This window comes from Diuraphis noxia, unplaced genomic scaffold, assembly GCF_037042655.1.
Source record: "Diuraphis noxia isolate RWA-SAM2 unplaced genomic scaffold, SU_Dnox_SAM2 contig0003, whole genome shotgun sequence".
In the NCBI taxonomy this organism is placed as follows: domain Eukaryota; kingdom Metazoa; phylum Arthropoda; class Insecta; order Hemiptera; family Aphididae; genus Diuraphis; species Diuraphis noxia.
The window spans coordinates 36,674,733-36,691,294 of record NW_028301713.1 but is presented as its reverse complement, the minus strand read 5'-3'; the positions used below and the strand labels follow the sequence as shown (position 1 = coordinate 36,691,294).

Here is a 16,562-nt window from a genome sequence, read left to right as displayed (position 1 = left end):
ATTCATTATTGTTCTGTTGAAATAAATAAAGAATACAATTATGATCGTTAATGCTTATTTTTATGTAGAAAATTTGAATTACGATTATTATGTAACGAAAGTGGATCAAACAAAATGTATGTATTTGTATACAGTGAAACCTCTAGATACCGGACACATTCGGTCGCATAAGGGTCGTCTACTATTAAGAAGGGAAATTCAGTCCGTTATTTGGAGGTGTCACTGTATTTTATTTTTTTAACTCAAAATTACACATTAGCAAAAAATGTAAAAAAGAAACGTAGATATTACTGATATTAGAATTTAGAAAAAAAACAGAAATGTAACAAAAAGTGTGACTCAAAGTAGTCTTATGATGTAAAACAATAATAATTGATTAATGAAACAATATAAAATAATAAATAATAATAAGCACTTAGTTAGGGGAGTGGTACTTAATGGCAAAGTGATTATATAAATTTTAGGGCACTCACCGCATCTATATATTTTCATGTCCAAACGAGTCAAGTCGCTGATTCGCTTGCTATAGCAAGTGATGACCATCGTGTTGGCTTGCGAGATCCTACAGCTATAAGACTGTCCAGAGAGAGTGGCTGTATACTATTATAATATGCACGTTGTTCATATTATACGCCGTAATTTCTGTACACTATTATAAATATACACAATACACATAAAAGTACATAGGTTGTTTACTTGTCTGGATGGCCACACGGAATCATCCACTGCTCCCCGCACAGCCATATTTTTATGAAATAATTGTAATCATGCGTCTTACAAAAAAATATATATAGTTTACCAGAAATAATTAAAACAATTATCAAATAGTTGATATGATGATATACAATAAAAAAAAAAATGAACGAATAGTTTTTTTTACGTTGATTTTTTATAGCTAAAAATTATATAATAGCTCAACAATTAATAAATAATAATTAACGTTAGTAGAAATAATCTAATATTTATTATGGTAGTTTTTTTGCCAGTTAATTGTAATATTGATAATATATAGATACTTGATGACATACACATTTATCCATTTATGGACAATACTTAATAATTAATGATGCTATCCAAAAAACCAAACAGAATTGTTAACAAAATATAAAATAAACATACATCTTAAATACATAACAAATAGGTAGTAAAATGTTATTAAAAAAAAAAAACAAATAATTTTCTTGCAGTATTAAAAATAGACTTATGGAATATTGTACACAGCCGAAGTATATTATAAAGTAGTTATATCTATACTAGAAGCATTTTTCATTTTCAAATTAAAATGTACAGCATCAACATTGTTTAAAATATATACTTTGATAATGCGTATTAATGTTAAATAACTATATCAATATCATTATAGTGATATTTTTATTAGCTATTGTGATGGTAGTAATAAAACGGTTGATTGTTTTTCAGTAGGAAATCATATGGTTTGAAAAAGATTCATATCAGGAAACTAGAGCGTGTGTTTATAGTACCTTTTCAACTTTGCTAAAATCCTGATACATAATAAAAAGAACATATACGGAATAAGGTAACCGCTGCCCTTTTCAAATATGCTTTTGAAATCGGATATTTTCATATTTAAGTAGTCAACATGGACGACATTTTTCAATCTTCAGGCTTCAGTATTATCATCAGATTACTTATAATGCTAAAACAAAAAAATAAAATAAAATGAAACAGTTACTCTTTTTTTATTATGCAGCTTTTTTGTATAACTCCTCCTACAATAGAATTTTGTGTGTCATTGTTTCCAATCGATAATAGTTAATACTACAATTATTAGGAATCACGCATTCTAAGCAAAAATAATTGTTATATTAACCTTATTAAAATAATATCTATAAATTATTGAATAACATAGTAATAACTTTAGTATATTATAAACTTCTATTTCTAGCGTCGTATAGTTAAACGCATATTCGTTCGCCACTATCTTTAGTATAAATTAATAGATACTATACACTCAAATACTCAATACATAATTTGTACATATTTTAGATACGATAAATGTCGAAAATAATTTCCTTTCAATAATTAGCCGGCGTCTTCACCATCACTTAATTTACGTTGCAATTTGCAGTAAGTAAAGTAAGTTAGTAACTATAAAACGGTGGAAAACAAGAGAATTCGTATGTTAAATAAACTAGACTCTCAATATAATATATTTAAATATTTTACTTAACCGATAACCTGTAGGTATGCAATACACGAAGAAAGTGATGAAATGAGGCTATACTTTAGCTAATTGACTAGCTATATAAATCAACGTATGATTATCACAAATACTAGATGTTGAGTCATATTTGAGAAATCAATAAATCATAGATATTATGTTTTTGGGTACCAACACTGCGATCAAAAATTGCATTTTGTTAGGAATTTAATTACATTTTTTTTATTGTTGATTTTTGTTTCATCGCAATAATTAATAAAGGATTACGAATATCGGCCTCGCAAAATTCAGTTGGAATAAAAAAGTTGTACCAAGCCTAAAACATATTAATGTTTAAATAATTATATGTGATAGAACTCCAACCACTACATGATTATACACAAAAATTTAACATGGTGATACACGCGTAATTAATACATATTATATATGTATATAAATTAAGATTTTCAAATTATGCTCAACATCACATTTACACTCTTGTAACTCAACGAGAATCACTTCCTTTTTACTGTACATTAATTAGTGGATAATTTTTTCGAAAATGTTGATGTAGGTTACGAGTACCTAGTTTCTCAGTTATTAAAATGTTTCTTCTAAGGATGATAGTTCTTAGAAGTGATTTTACAAAATATAAAATAGATGTAATATTAGATCAAGTATTGATTATACTTGGGCCACTTATACAAATTATAAATTCTGATAGATGAATATTAATCAATAAAAAGTACAAACAACCATAATCCCCGTATCGTACAAATCCATTATCATGAACCTATTATTCCTATTTCTTAAAAAGTTCATTAACTAAAAAATCACTCGTTTAAACTTTAATTTTGATACATCAAAATTTTCAGTAAAAAAATAAGTTACGCTTTCATTGTATACATAATAAATTACAATAATGATTTGGCTTAACTACTTTCGAATACCTGATAATTATTATTTTAACCCAATACATAATATTAATACATCAGTATATAATACATATTACATAATTACATAGATATTAGATATACATAGGGATTATAGATAAAAATAAAACAAGCAATCGGGGGACGAGGTGGCCAAGCGGTCTAACGCGTTGGCTGTGGTTCGGCCAGACCGGGTTCGATCCTCGATCATCGGGCGACATTTTTCTCCGGGCAAGTCACGGTGTCCGGAGAACAAGTGCCGCCCCCCACTCTGGGGCATGGCAGAAACCTACGGGTGCCCCAATAAAAATTCTGCCAAAACTCACCCACGTGTAACACACCTTATCGTTCCATAAACCTACAGTACCACCCCCTTCCCAATGGTCTAAGTTGCCGCTGGATAATGGATAAAAAAAAAAAAAAAAACAAACAAGCAATCATATTCTTACAAATATACATCAATATGACTGTATGTTATAACTTATGAGTCATTTTATAGTATTATACTGTATCTAGACATCCTCTTTGTCTATCTAAATATTGCTATGAATAATTATCGTAGCAATGACTCATTTCAAATATGAAACCATTATATATTATAAGAGTATTTACTTTGATAAAATTAATTGTATAGGTAATAATATTAAGTAAACAAATAAAAATAATAAAATATGTGACAATAACCTGTACCGTACACACTAATATTCATTTATATCGTTATTGTTTCTAATATATATGTATAAACAAACTTCATTAATCTCATATAAACTATAATATATTAGGTCAATGAATAATTATGTCATGCTCCTCATCACTCATTCTTCCGGTATAGGCCAATGCGATTTCTATAGAGAAACATTTGTTTGGCTTAGGAATAAATAACAATTAATACAACTAGACCGTTTCAATATCAAACATTTTTCAAAAAATATTACTCTCAATATATCACAAAAATTAATACCGAAAATTATTGTTTAGATTGCGGTTAAATGAATTACTTCATATAGTGCAATATAGATAGGTACATATAATTATATCATGTATTTATGTCATAATAAGTATAAACAGTTACTTCAGAGTTGTGAATCTACTGAACCTAGGGACTGGTAGTGATATAATATAGTTCCAAATAGTTAAAACAGGATGCAATAAACAAGAATTATTTATAACTTATCTAAATCATTTATTAAATTTAACTTTAAATAAAAAGTAAATTGAAAACCTATAATAGAGAAAATTAATAATTGGTATTTGGTATCTTTAGATTCAAACACAAAAACTAACGAGAAACGATCTCCTTGTGACCTTGTTACAAAAATCAAGAGCGTCTTTTCGGAGCCGCCGAGGTGTATATTTATTATTTATTTATGAATGCACCATAATCCCGATGCCCTAGCTGGTCCTATGACTAAGATTAGTGCGAGCCTTATTTGAGGATTAAGTCCAGTGGAGTAAACAGATATTTTCAATGAGAAGTAGAAGTACTTTTAAAATTGTATTCATTGTATAGTATCTAATATTAAGTTAAGAACACCTTATAACTCCGTTGTATCCGTTAGTTATCAGTAAGTGCATAGTTGCGACTGTTGATATTCATTTAGTCATTTCCATTTTCATATTAGCATTCATAATTCAAAACAAAAGAACTATATACATACATTTAGCTAGAGACTTATTAATATAAATATTTCAATACTTTAATTGAATAGAATAAAACAATTAATAATTATGTAATGGTTCTAATGAAATATATCAAAGTATGAGTATTTAATAATATGTAGATTTAAACTATACTTTGAACTAGACTGCAATATCAAAAAAATGTCGTTTGTATGAATTTATATTAGATATTTCACCTCTGATATGAAAATAGAAGAATTGTGTAATATAATATGATTTGGAGTATAGTGCATTAGAAAATATTTTGTAGAATTATGATACATTTAGTTAGAAATTTAATTTTAATTTTTTATTGCGTTTCCATAACAATACACGAAATGTTACGAAAATCGATTAGAAAAAAAATGTTGTGCTCAGCCCAAAAACATGTCTATGTTCAAATACGTAAGTACTAAAATATAAAGGTTACCAAAATGTTTTTTAAATGTAAGTATATATAGAATTATAATTTGTTGGCTCGTATTAAAATACGTTTAGAAACCGGAAATTCAGCATTCTCCCAGAGTGAATTGTCCTAACTTGTTATGTATGTATATGTAAAGTGAAAACAATACCAGCTGGGGGGAGGGGTTTGAACACTCACTGCTATGTGCCATCTGTGTATACGTTACTAGTCAAGTCATCGCAAATACAAGTTGCCATGTTGTCATACTTATAAGTTTTATTAAATAATGAAACAATATAAATATTTAATTATGTAAAAATACACCAAATTTCTACACTTTCTCTCGTGAATGAGATCTGCCACTTCCTCTTATTCACACTTGGCCCTTGTGTACAATGTTAAAGTATTGAAATATTAGCTGTATTTATATAGAATCGTTTTGATAGATATATTATTATTCCAACTTAACTGAAAACAAGTTTTGGATTTTTAGTATAGGTATAAATACATTTTGTAATGCTATACTATATAGGTGGATCAGAAATCCGTTTAACTGTAGGTATGATGCATGATTATGATTAGCTACCCAGCTACCTGTTCAATGTTTTTAAGCGTAGATTGTAATTAGTTTTTGTTTAGGTGTTACAATTATAATCGATATTAAATAATCGTAATAAGTATAACAGTATATACTCTAAGCCCTACGTGCGTGACCGAATCTATGTTGAAAGCATATAAATATAAATGCTTGTATACTAGGAAAGTATATTATGCTATGAGAATAATTGACACTATTTGCTTAAAAAAATTTTAAAGAAGGTTTATAAATCTTATACTATCTTACTATCTTTTTAATATCTTATATATAAGTATATAGCACATAATAAAGATAAACATGTCTAATATAAACTTACCAGAGTTAAACTTAACACAGCAGTAGCAAAGGCAAACGCAGAGGTCACCTCTGACTACCTAACCTCTGAGAGGTGTATTTACAACTTTAGCGCTATATAGATATACCTACATATATTTTTGAGAATTTTGGGCAATTTCACGCCCTGTCACAAACATATAAATACACCACTGAGTTAAATTGATTCGTAAAAAGGCTGAAGAATAACATGACATCATGCTTATAACACTAAATTGTAGGATATGAATACAGGATGTACATTCGTAACAATCGTAACTATAGTTTTTTTTTTGCAAAACGACTAATATGAGACGAAAGTAATTAATTAATGCAATATTTGGAAAATATGATAAGAGGGCCGTCCTCATCGCTGTGGACTGCAGAGATAGTATTTTATAACTTTTTACCGTTGCAAATACTTATTTATTGTGGCTCGACAATATTGACCAACTACTATTAAGAAACAATTGATAACATAAATATTAAATATATTTATTACATTATTAAAAAGAACAAATAATAATAAACTGTTAATTTTTATGCACAACGTTGTCAATATAATATAACAACGCGTAGTGGCGAAAAATGAACTAATTGTTAAATTATTGGGATACATATAGTAAAAAATCACAAAAGTTGATAATTCCAATAAAAATTCCAAAAAATAAAAAAAATGTAGAAAGACAATCATCATCATTATGGTTCGATGACTCCCACAATTTGATATAATTAAAATGACTGATTCACACATTTTAAAATTTAAGAAACGATTATGTGTATAATATATAATAATATGTATACCAATACTATTTCCAAATATTTTATACATTTTTAAAACGACTCTTATAGCAACTATCATTCTTACTATAAAAATTTAGATAATGGTAAAACAACTCGTTTAAATTTTAAATTAGCTAAATCAACATTTTAAAAAAAATTATCCACTAAATAACTAGTATGAATAGTAATAATTAATCCTTAAGTAGAAACGAAAAATCTCAAAACATGGCCTTTAAGTATAGATATTTAAAAATTCCAAAAATCAAATCTTATAACTACAATATCGAGTAAAAAGAGATTGAGCATACTTAGTGAATTGCCTTAAACAACATCGACAATAATTTACGCAAATATTCAATTAAACTTCAACACACATAAAAATATTTCCTGTCATTAGTAAACTACACAAATCTGAAACCACATTAATGATGGTTAATTAAATTAAACCAACATTGGTGAATCGCCAAGCACGCTTAAGCAAGCACCCTCTCCCATACACTTTACACATTATTTAATCACGGAATAATTGATGAAATCTTGGAATTGTAAATTTGTAACCAATCATGGGTAGCTAGAATTATTATAGGCTATATAGCTTATAACTTTTATAGGTAATAGGCTCATAAGTTCATAAGATTTGTATATGGAGTAGGTATTCGAAAATTTGTCTCAAATTTGGTCTATATATATTTTAAAATTTAGAATTTAAACAAATGTATAATAAACTTAAGAGGGATGCAGTGATGGTAGCCGAGTAATGCTCGATGAAATCCCCTGTCTGCATTCCTTGAAAAGGCATACACTTTCGAGCATATATAAACATATATTTTAATGTAAATAAACATTATACTAAATGATATACATTATTCACTATATGCGAACACAGTCCATATACTATACGCTAGCGGCCAGAGTTTATCTCTTCGGTTAAGCCAGCATATAGAGTGAGTAGATCGGTGCGCAGTAATAATTGCGAGTTACTACAATGTAGATATATTATTATTATTACTTTATATTATATTTATGTACGTGGTTATTTGCACGAGACGTCTTCTACTTCTAAATAGTGTGCGTTTTTACGCGCGGCATTTTGTATACTCTATGGTGAGATTTCTGTTTTTTATCGACTTAAGTGGGTACGTGCAATACAGCATACACAAACAAACGGGGGTTTGTGTGTACATATTATAATTTTGAACAATATAAATGATAATCAGTTAAAGCTCATATTATAATATTATATTGTAATAAACTAATTAAACATGTTATTTACCCCTTCAAGCTTTTCTTTTAAAATTGATATTACCTAGGTACGTGAGCCGTAATTTTAATTTTGTAATAGACTGAAATTCAATCTTCAGTTAATATAATTATTTTTTTAATTAAAATTATACAAAAAAATTAATTTTCTAATAATGGCGTGACGTCGATATAGTGAGACTGGTGATAAGTAATAAATAATATTACTATAAGGATATTGGTATTAATGGGTTAAAAACAAAAAAATAGTCAAACAGGGCGTTAGCATATATCTAACCGTTATAACCGTTATACTTAGGCAACATTTTTTAGTTGATTTAATTCTCCATAATTAATCAAAAAATGAGAATTTTGTTAATAATTCACAAATTGTTATATTTTTCAAAAATTTTATTTTCGCGATTTTCTCAAAAATTATTTTCCAAAGTACAAAAATGTATTTTTAATTTAGAACCGTTGACTTAAAAATCATATGAAATTATGAAACTTTTGAAACATCTGAAATTCTGAACATCACAAATTCACAACGTTAGTGGGTGTGATGTGAAAAGGGAAGAAAGTAATATTATATTGTCACGTTTCAAAGGATCATTGGTTGACGGTAGTTATGAATCATAACGTATGATAAAAAATAGACAGTTGATAAGTTTAAAAGTACGATAGTTTAAATGATTCAACGATCATAAATTTTGTACATTAATCTAACATTCGTATTTCGCAATACCCATAAATTAGGCGCAGCCGATCATGAGTAATTGAACTTTATTGAATGTCGAGAAATATTCTCTCAGCATGGCCACACTGATAGTTTTGCACCATCGGTAACTAACCAACCCCAATCGACAATGATAACGCACTCGAAATGTAAACAATAATTATCTTTCGAAAATCAATTAACATTATTCCCTTGCAAGACTAAAAATATTAATCATTAACGTTCAGTATTAGTGTAACACATTGCAATAATTATTTTTCCATCAACAAGGTGATCATTGTTTATTAATATTTAATTGTTCATCTAAAATTCTAATATCTCCCCACCACGTAATCATATACACACAGTTCGGCGAAAACCACTGTAGCACCACCTTAATATGATAGTTTTTTTCCCATAGTTATTTTGAATATAATTAGTGAGAAAGCTGTGACCCTAAGAAGTTTTCACTTGACCCGCCACCAGAATCTCATTGTTTTCAGTCACGACTATTAAACCTAATACAAGCTGATTTTTTTCAGCAACAACAGTCGATATCTTTATTACAAGCCATGAAGAAAAACAATGCACAGCAGCCAGCTCTGCACAAAGTTATAATGGTGGGTAGCGGTGGTGTTGGGAAATCTGCCCTTACCCTCCAGTTCATGTATGATGAGGTGAGTACAAATTAAAGTATTAATATGAAATAACATTTAAAGTATAATAACCTTAGCTGACACGCCCTAATATAGTTTGTTGAAGATTATGAACCGACTAAAGCTGATTCATACCGTAAAAAAGTAGTCTTGGATGGCGAAGAAGTCCAAATTGATATACTGGACACGGCTGGCCAGGAAGATTATGCTGCCATTCGTGACAATTATTTTCGCAGTGGTGAAGGATTTTTATGTGTGTTTTCCATTACAGAAGATGACAGTTTTCAATCAACAATGGAGTTTAGGTACGTAATATATTAGATTGTATATGAGAAGATTCAATACCTATCATCAATATAAAGTCAAGATTAGCTTTAGAGTACATAATTATCATAAAAATTGTTATACATCCTAATTTGTATTACGAAATAAACATTTTTTTTTTTTTCACTAACTCAAACCTATAAGAGGCTAAATAATAAGTAGTTTAAATGTGCTCAACAAAATAATTGCAATATATTCACAAATAAAGTATTAAATTAGAAAACTTGTTGAAGCAATAACCACCTATTTTAAGTCAATTAATTTTGTTAATTTTATTTCAATCATTTTTTAAAATAAAACTGTACTATTCAATATTTATCCATTTACCATAATGATATTGTTTATTATATAAATCAGTTTGATTATTTTGCTTAAAAAAAAATTCTTATTTAATATAAATAAAATAATATTTTGTAATTTTAAACAATTGGATATTAAAAAATAAATAAATAATTTTTCTCGTTTAGAATTTACATAATAATATATATGACTAGTAACTGAAATAGTTATTTTACTCTATAATAACTATACACCATACCTATCATAAATTCTAAAGCTTTAGACACTAACCTACATTTGAAAGAAAAATTATGTAAATTACATCCTGTGTATTTGTTGGAAATAACACTAATAATTGTGAAATATGCACTATAGTTTATTTCAATGAAAGATAAAAATAAATTTCTAAATTATTTTTTAGAGAACAAATTCTACGAGTAAAGAATGATGAAAACATCCCATTTTTATTAGTTGGTAATAAAGGAGACTTGACAGATAAAAGAAAAGTATCATTGAATGAAGCTCAGTCTAGGGCGCAAGAATGGGGCGTGCCATATGTTGAAACATCAGCAAAGACAAGAGATAATGTTGATAAGGTGAGTAACATAAGAAATGAAAACCAAATCAAATGCTATATTCTGGGTTTAATATTTTATTATTAATATATAGGTATTTTTTGACTTGATGCGTGAGATCCGTGCTCGCAAGAAGGAAGATGTAAAGGGAGCAAATGGCAAGGGTAAAGACAAAGGTAGAAGAAAGAAGTTGAAATGTAATATAGTGTAAAAATCTTAAATTCTCAACATCTTTGGAAATCTAATTCAATCTTATTTATTATAATTTTTAATAACTTGCAATCAATTATTTTGATTTCGATTATAATGTCTTTCTCCTAAATATATATCATGGATTTTAAGTTTATATGATTTTATAGTAAAATGTGTATTATCTTTATTTTCTCAGACATTAAGATTCTTCTTTCCTAATCTTTAATATATACATATTATATTATATTATATCCAATGTGTTCCAAATGATTAGAAATATTTATTACGGGTTAATTATTAAAGAAATTTCAAAACTTCTCGAACACATTGTATGTGTATGTATATATTATTGCTTAATACTTAATACAACATTTTAAATCCAATCACATATATTTATTTTATGTATTATTTTTATACAATTTTATTATATCATTTAAAAATATTAAGTTGTTTTTTTTTTACCTACATCTCAGTCACAGAAAATAATATATGCAAAGTATGTAAATGTATAGTAATAATAATTTACATTGTTTTGAACACTGTCTAACACATTTAAATTATTGAAAAATGAAATAGAAAAAAACAATAACACTTACATTTTATTGAGGTCAATATTCACACAAGTGTCCACATCCAGTTGGACAGTACTTATTCTCCAAAAACCATTGTTTCATGTGTCCAATGTGACCACCATGCGCACATCCTCTACACCATGTGTACATTCCACGTACAATTCTTTGACATAATGCACACCTAGCGCATTCAGAATGTTGACAGTTGTAACAACGTCGACTGCTTCGTGTCAAACCTTTATAACACCATCCACAGGTCAAATTAATTGAAGTAGAAGTTCGGTGGAGTTGCAATATGCTACGAATGCGTGAGAGTTGGATCACCTAATTTTATAAGAAAATAAAACACATTTTAGTTTTTTATTTCAGTGCAATATATAATAAATTGCAATTGTATTAAACTACCGTTGTAGCACAGGACCACAATTTGAATTTTCTTAGTAATTCTAGATAATTCAACCACCAACATTCTATTTCACCATGTAAAAGACGCCAAGGATGTTTGGGATGGGTTAGTTCATTTCTAATTTCATCACTCAAAACAATTAATGCACAAACCGCTGTTTGTACATCACCTTCATCAACATGATGACGAAGAGCTTTGGCAACAATCTCTGATGGATTCCACATGTCAAATTTAGCTGGAGACGTTATTCGCAATAGCGGTGCAGATGTTATGCGGTTATCTGTAAAATAAATTTGTCAAATTTTAATGCCCAGTGTCAATTTAAAATCTCTGATATCATTTCTTACTTAATTTTTTTGCTAAAGGCGCTGAGTTAGGAATGTAGGGATCGTTAATAATTGGTTCATGAATGATTTCATGTCTTAAAGTTATTGATTCTACGGGTACTTCCCAATCGTTATCTTCTTCTACAGTCTTGCTATCCATTTGTAATCCAATGAAATCAAATTGGTCATGTTCAGCATCTAAAGGATCAATTTCTGCATTGCCAAAATAGAAATCTCCTAACTGGTATGGTTTATCTCCTCTTAGACCATCTTCATCACTGAAGGAACCAATCTGGTTATCCCCATCAAAGCTACTTTCGATGTTTGAGTTACTCATAATATCCTCTTTGAGAGCCATAAGTGACATACGGTGATCATACAGTATCCGCAGGACATTCCAAAACAAAAAAACCTAAATAGTTAATATATTTTTAGAACTGTTTAATAGTTATAATTTTTTTTTCTTTTAATTACAGTTGTTCTCCCCACACTGGAAGCAACGCCAGCATTGTGGTCACAAAGTTCTCCTATTGATCTTCCAATAAGTTTATATTGAACAGCACACGTTTGGATACATTCTGTTTCATCAGATAAACACATGACAATTTTCGGATCACGGAAAACATTCATCTCACTTGATGTGTTTAATTCTTCTTCACCACTAGTTGTAGTTGAAGTTTTTCTACAAAATTACATTGCTTATAACATGGACGAAATCAATTAAACTTTTCCCCTAACAAATAAATTACCTAGAACTTTCTTTAGACTTTTGAATTTCAACTTTGTTTAAATTAACTGGACAACAAAATACAAGATCTCCATCCCTATTGATAGCCATACCTTGCTGGTTAGCACTTTCTAAGGGCAAGTCTGCTTCACTTATGAAATTTTGATGTAAAGTACTATCCTAATTTTATAGTTTATATTAAATATAAGTAAATTGTGTTTTCATAAATGTCAAATAATATATATTACTCGATTTGTGGATAAGAGTACATAAGGATCTCCTTTCCAAGCAATACAAGTTGCTACATCTGTATGCTTAGCAAATGATGCATAAGGAATGTAAGGCCTGCGCACATCCCAAACATTAATGGCAGAATCTAGAACTAAAGCACTAGACGCCAAGTGGTATCTACGATAAGGCCTCCACTTAACTCGTCCAACAGGGGCAATAGTGCAAATTGTGTACTCTGCAATAGGTTTATTAGTAACATTCCAAACCTATATCAATGAAAATTTTCTTTTATTTGTCTCAAGTAAATACAGGGTAAACCAAATAAGTTACTTTAATAGATTTGTCGCGACTGGCAGTTGCTAGAAATTGAAGTTCTGAATGCCAATCACAAGAAAATACTGGCCCATTATGAGCAGAAAACTTATTCAGACACTTTTCGGCCTTTCTAGTATCCCATATTTGGATACTGCCATTTTCTGAAGCTGCAGCAAACACATAATTGTTGTGATGACTAAACTGAACATCTCTAATACTCTCTGAATCACTGTAACATAATAATTAGTTTAATACAACGAGGATTCAACTAAAAACTACTTTATGATAAAATAACCTGGAATAAGTTTTAGGAGCTTCTTTTAGTCTCAAATCAAAACATTTTATTGTACCATCTTGAGAACCAGACATCAACAGATTGGGTTCAACACAGTGAAATGTAACTTTGTTAACAGTTCTTCGGTGGTCATAAAAAATGTGGTCTTGCTTATTCCTGGATGATCTATTCAAGTTCCATGTGACTACCGCACCACCAGTCGTTGCTGTTGCCAAAACATTGTCTAGAAACAGAGAAAAAATTAGCCCAGAATTCAGAAAAATTGCAATAAAATTATTACTGCCGCAAATTAATGGTGTATTGAAAATAGAGACATAGAGTAAAATATTAAAATTAGGGTTAAGCAGTTGTACAATTAAAATTTTCTGTCTGCTTCTTATACATAGTAGGCAGAGGTATAGATTCATTTCATGTATACACAGTTGCAAAATTATTTATTTATTTTTCCATATTTTTAATAGAAATCATACTTAGGTATTTAAAATGAAAATTATGGTTTTTTTTTTAAATTATTATTATTTGCATATGACATATTCGATAAGAGAAATGTATAGATAGAATTTGTAAGATTAAACAAATAAATAAATATGATAATTAAAATAATTAGTCAATTAACAAAAACAAGTAATAAGATATTATATAAAATATAGGTATGGTAGGTTTTAGTAGGTATAATAAAATCAATACTAATAACAATAGAAATCATAAACGTATATTTAATTCTTCAAGCCATTTTACAGCTATTGGTCAGCCCTTATGTAGTTTTGTCAATTCTTCTTCAAACAGTGTAATAGGACAAGTCTCAACTATATGTTTGATTGTCTGTATTTCTCCACATGATCAAAAAGGAGCCATGCCCAATTTATGGAGTAGGTAGTTTAATGTTCCTTGTCCTGTTCTTATTCGATTGAGCGTTGTTCATTTAGTCCTTATGCTATCCCAACCAGGGACTTTATAAATGGTTCCTTGATCAGGTCTCTATAATGGACTGTTTCCAATGTCTCGCCTAAAGGGACTCTATGATTCGCTTTGTGGTTCTGCACTCCATATGGGAGCTCTAGATTTGAGGTGTAATGGTAGATGCTCAAGGATGTCAATTTGTAGAGTCAAAATTAGCTGTCTGTTTAGCTTATGTAGTATCTTTGTGGTATGTGATTGTCTCCTTAAGTCTGGTTAGGTTAGCTACATAGATGCAGAGTATTTGGCTACACTATAAACTAATGCTAGTGCTAGGGTCCAGAGTGCATTGTTGTGACAGCCCCAGGTGGTACTAGCTAACTTAGCCATACAGTTGTTGCATGCTTTTAGTTAATTTTTCACTCCCTCCAGATGTTGGTCATATGTTAGGGTCCTATCAAACTTTTGACCTAGATATTTGGGCATTCTTCTGACACAATATTTTTAAAATAAAATTTAAGATTACCAAATATATCGGCGATTGTGTTTGTGTTAACGGGCCGTACACTCTGGTGATCAGGTGGTGAAGCAACGGTCGCGGTGGGCGACGAAGGGACCAGCGTTGATCGAGGGCGATCAGAGGATGCAGGATGGTCGAATGTAAACATCCGTTAACTTGGGGATATAGTGTTATGGGTCTATGCAGTCAGGTAGCTTAGTGGTAGAGCAATCGCCCGCCAAGCGAGAGACCCGAGTTTGAATCTCGGTCCGGCGGCTAGATTTTTGACGTTATTTCACCAGGAGAAGTTAACACAATTATCTAAATTTTTACTAAGTTGTAAAATTAAATGGAATTAGTCAAGTAACTTATTTAGGTATGACTATATTGTTATTTTCAGATGAAAAAAATGATAAAATTCATCAAGTAAAATTCAAGAAGTAATATTTTAAAATTTTAAATATAATATCTAATACGAGTAATATATTATATTTAAATTTTTTTATTGTACCTAGGTAGGTAACTACATTTTACAATTTGTTAATACCTGCATATTTTGTCTTTTTAGCTCTCATAATTTCCGAACCTATTTATAATCATACCATACATAAATACAAATGAGAGTCTTACCATCTGCCGGGTTCCAAGCTACATCCATGCTCGAAGAACTCTGTACACTTGATGTTTTTCCACAGCGTAAGTTGACACATTCTTTAAAGCCTCCCTGTTCGATAAGAAACACCTTGAAAACTGTAAATAAAATGATGGTCAATGAACTTAACACAGCGACATAAACAAAAAATAAATAAATATTTTCGACCATAGAAAAGCAAATAAAAGGAAAAAACTAATTACCATTTCTGCCAGCGACCACCACGTGAGTGTGCTCTTTGTTGAGCGCCAACGAATACGCTGGTCCGTCATGCAAGATATGTCCCTTGCCGTTGGAGGCAACGGAGGTAACAATGTTGGTGGAGGCGGAAGCGGTCTCGGCAGCGGCGGTTGCAACTGCTGTCATCGTATGTAGTGGTCAAGCTCTGGGAAACGCATTTGTCGAACGTCGTACATACACAAAAACTACAATATTATGATTTATGGTGTTTAAAAAACGGAGGAACACACGGACACGGAAGGACGTGTTTTTCGTTTGGTAACCGCGAAACGTTATCGCAATTCGCAATACCGCCTGTTGGAATGACTCAATGACTCTGTTATCTATCCAGACTATCTCTTTGGAGGAACGATGGAAATTTGAGTTTTGATAGCACTGAAACCAAGTTCGATTGTCACGCATGCGCACCGCATCGTTCTCTTGCTACTGTGCCTTATCATTTGGTCCAGGCACTCCAGGCAGCGCATCTGATAACAGGGGAAAACACGCAAGCGCATATATTATATATATGTATATATATTATTATATATTTTGTTTTATTCGATTTTTGTTTTACGCCTGTCTACCGTAT

General features: G+C 30.0%; 2 protein-coding genes across 5 annotated transcripts in view; one reads left to right on the top strand and one right to left on the bottom strand.

Moving 5' to 3' along the window:
• Positions 1-38: 38 nt before the first annotated feature.
• The window catches only part of Wdr24 (WD repeat domain 24), a 16,681-nt gene continuing 157 nt past the window's right edge, over positions 39-16,562 (bottom strand). Inside the window, exons 2-13 of one of the 3 annotated variants that reach the window (XR_016190776.1) lie at positions 15,955-16,458; positions 15,730-15,849; positions 13,704-13,926; positions 13,424-13,637; positions 13,111-13,359; positions 12,885-13,042; positions 12,610-12,817; positions 12,157-12,547; positions 11,809-12,089; positions 11,428-11,727; positions 9,534-9,806; positions 39-1,657 (exon numbers count right to left, since the gene is read on the bottom strand). Coding sequence is in view for 1 of the 3 variants with exons in the window: in XM_015515259.2 (XP_015370745.1) it covers positions 11,440-11,727; positions 11,809-12,089; positions 12,157-12,547; positions 12,610-12,817; positions 12,885-13,042; positions 13,111-13,359; positions 13,424-13,637; positions 13,704-13,926; positions 15,730-15,849; positions 15,955-16,117 (2,295 nt within the window). In the remaining 2 variants the exon portion in view is untranslated. The remainder of the gene's footprint in view (positions 1,658-9,533; positions 9,807-11,427; positions 11,728-11,808; positions 12,090-12,156; positions 12,548-12,609; positions 12,818-12,884; positions 13,043-13,110; positions 13,360-13,423; positions 13,638-13,703; positions 13,927-15,729; positions 15,850-15,954; positions 16,459-16,562) is intronic. The other 2 variants (XR_016190775.1, XM_015515259.2) reach the window with 2 other exon arrangements.
• On the top strand, positions 8,938-11,273 carry Rala (Ras-like protein A). Of its 2 annotated transcripts, none has more exons than XM_015515263.2 (5): positions 8,938-9,096; positions 9,348-9,482; positions 9,558-9,766; positions 10,486-10,660; positions 10,734-11,273. In XM_015515263.2, exons 2-5 carry the CDS (start codon positions 9,378-9,380, stop codon positions 10,848-10,850), a joined length of 606 nt encoding a protein of 201 aa, XP_015370749.1. In that variant the 5' UTR covers positions 8,938-9,096; positions 9,348-9,377; the 3' UTR covers positions 10,851-11,273. The 2 variants fall into 2 exon arrangements, with proteins under 2 accessions (XP_015370749.1, XP_089078515.1); XM_089222389.1 differs by having other exon boundaries at positions 8,978-9,096; positions 9,357-9,482.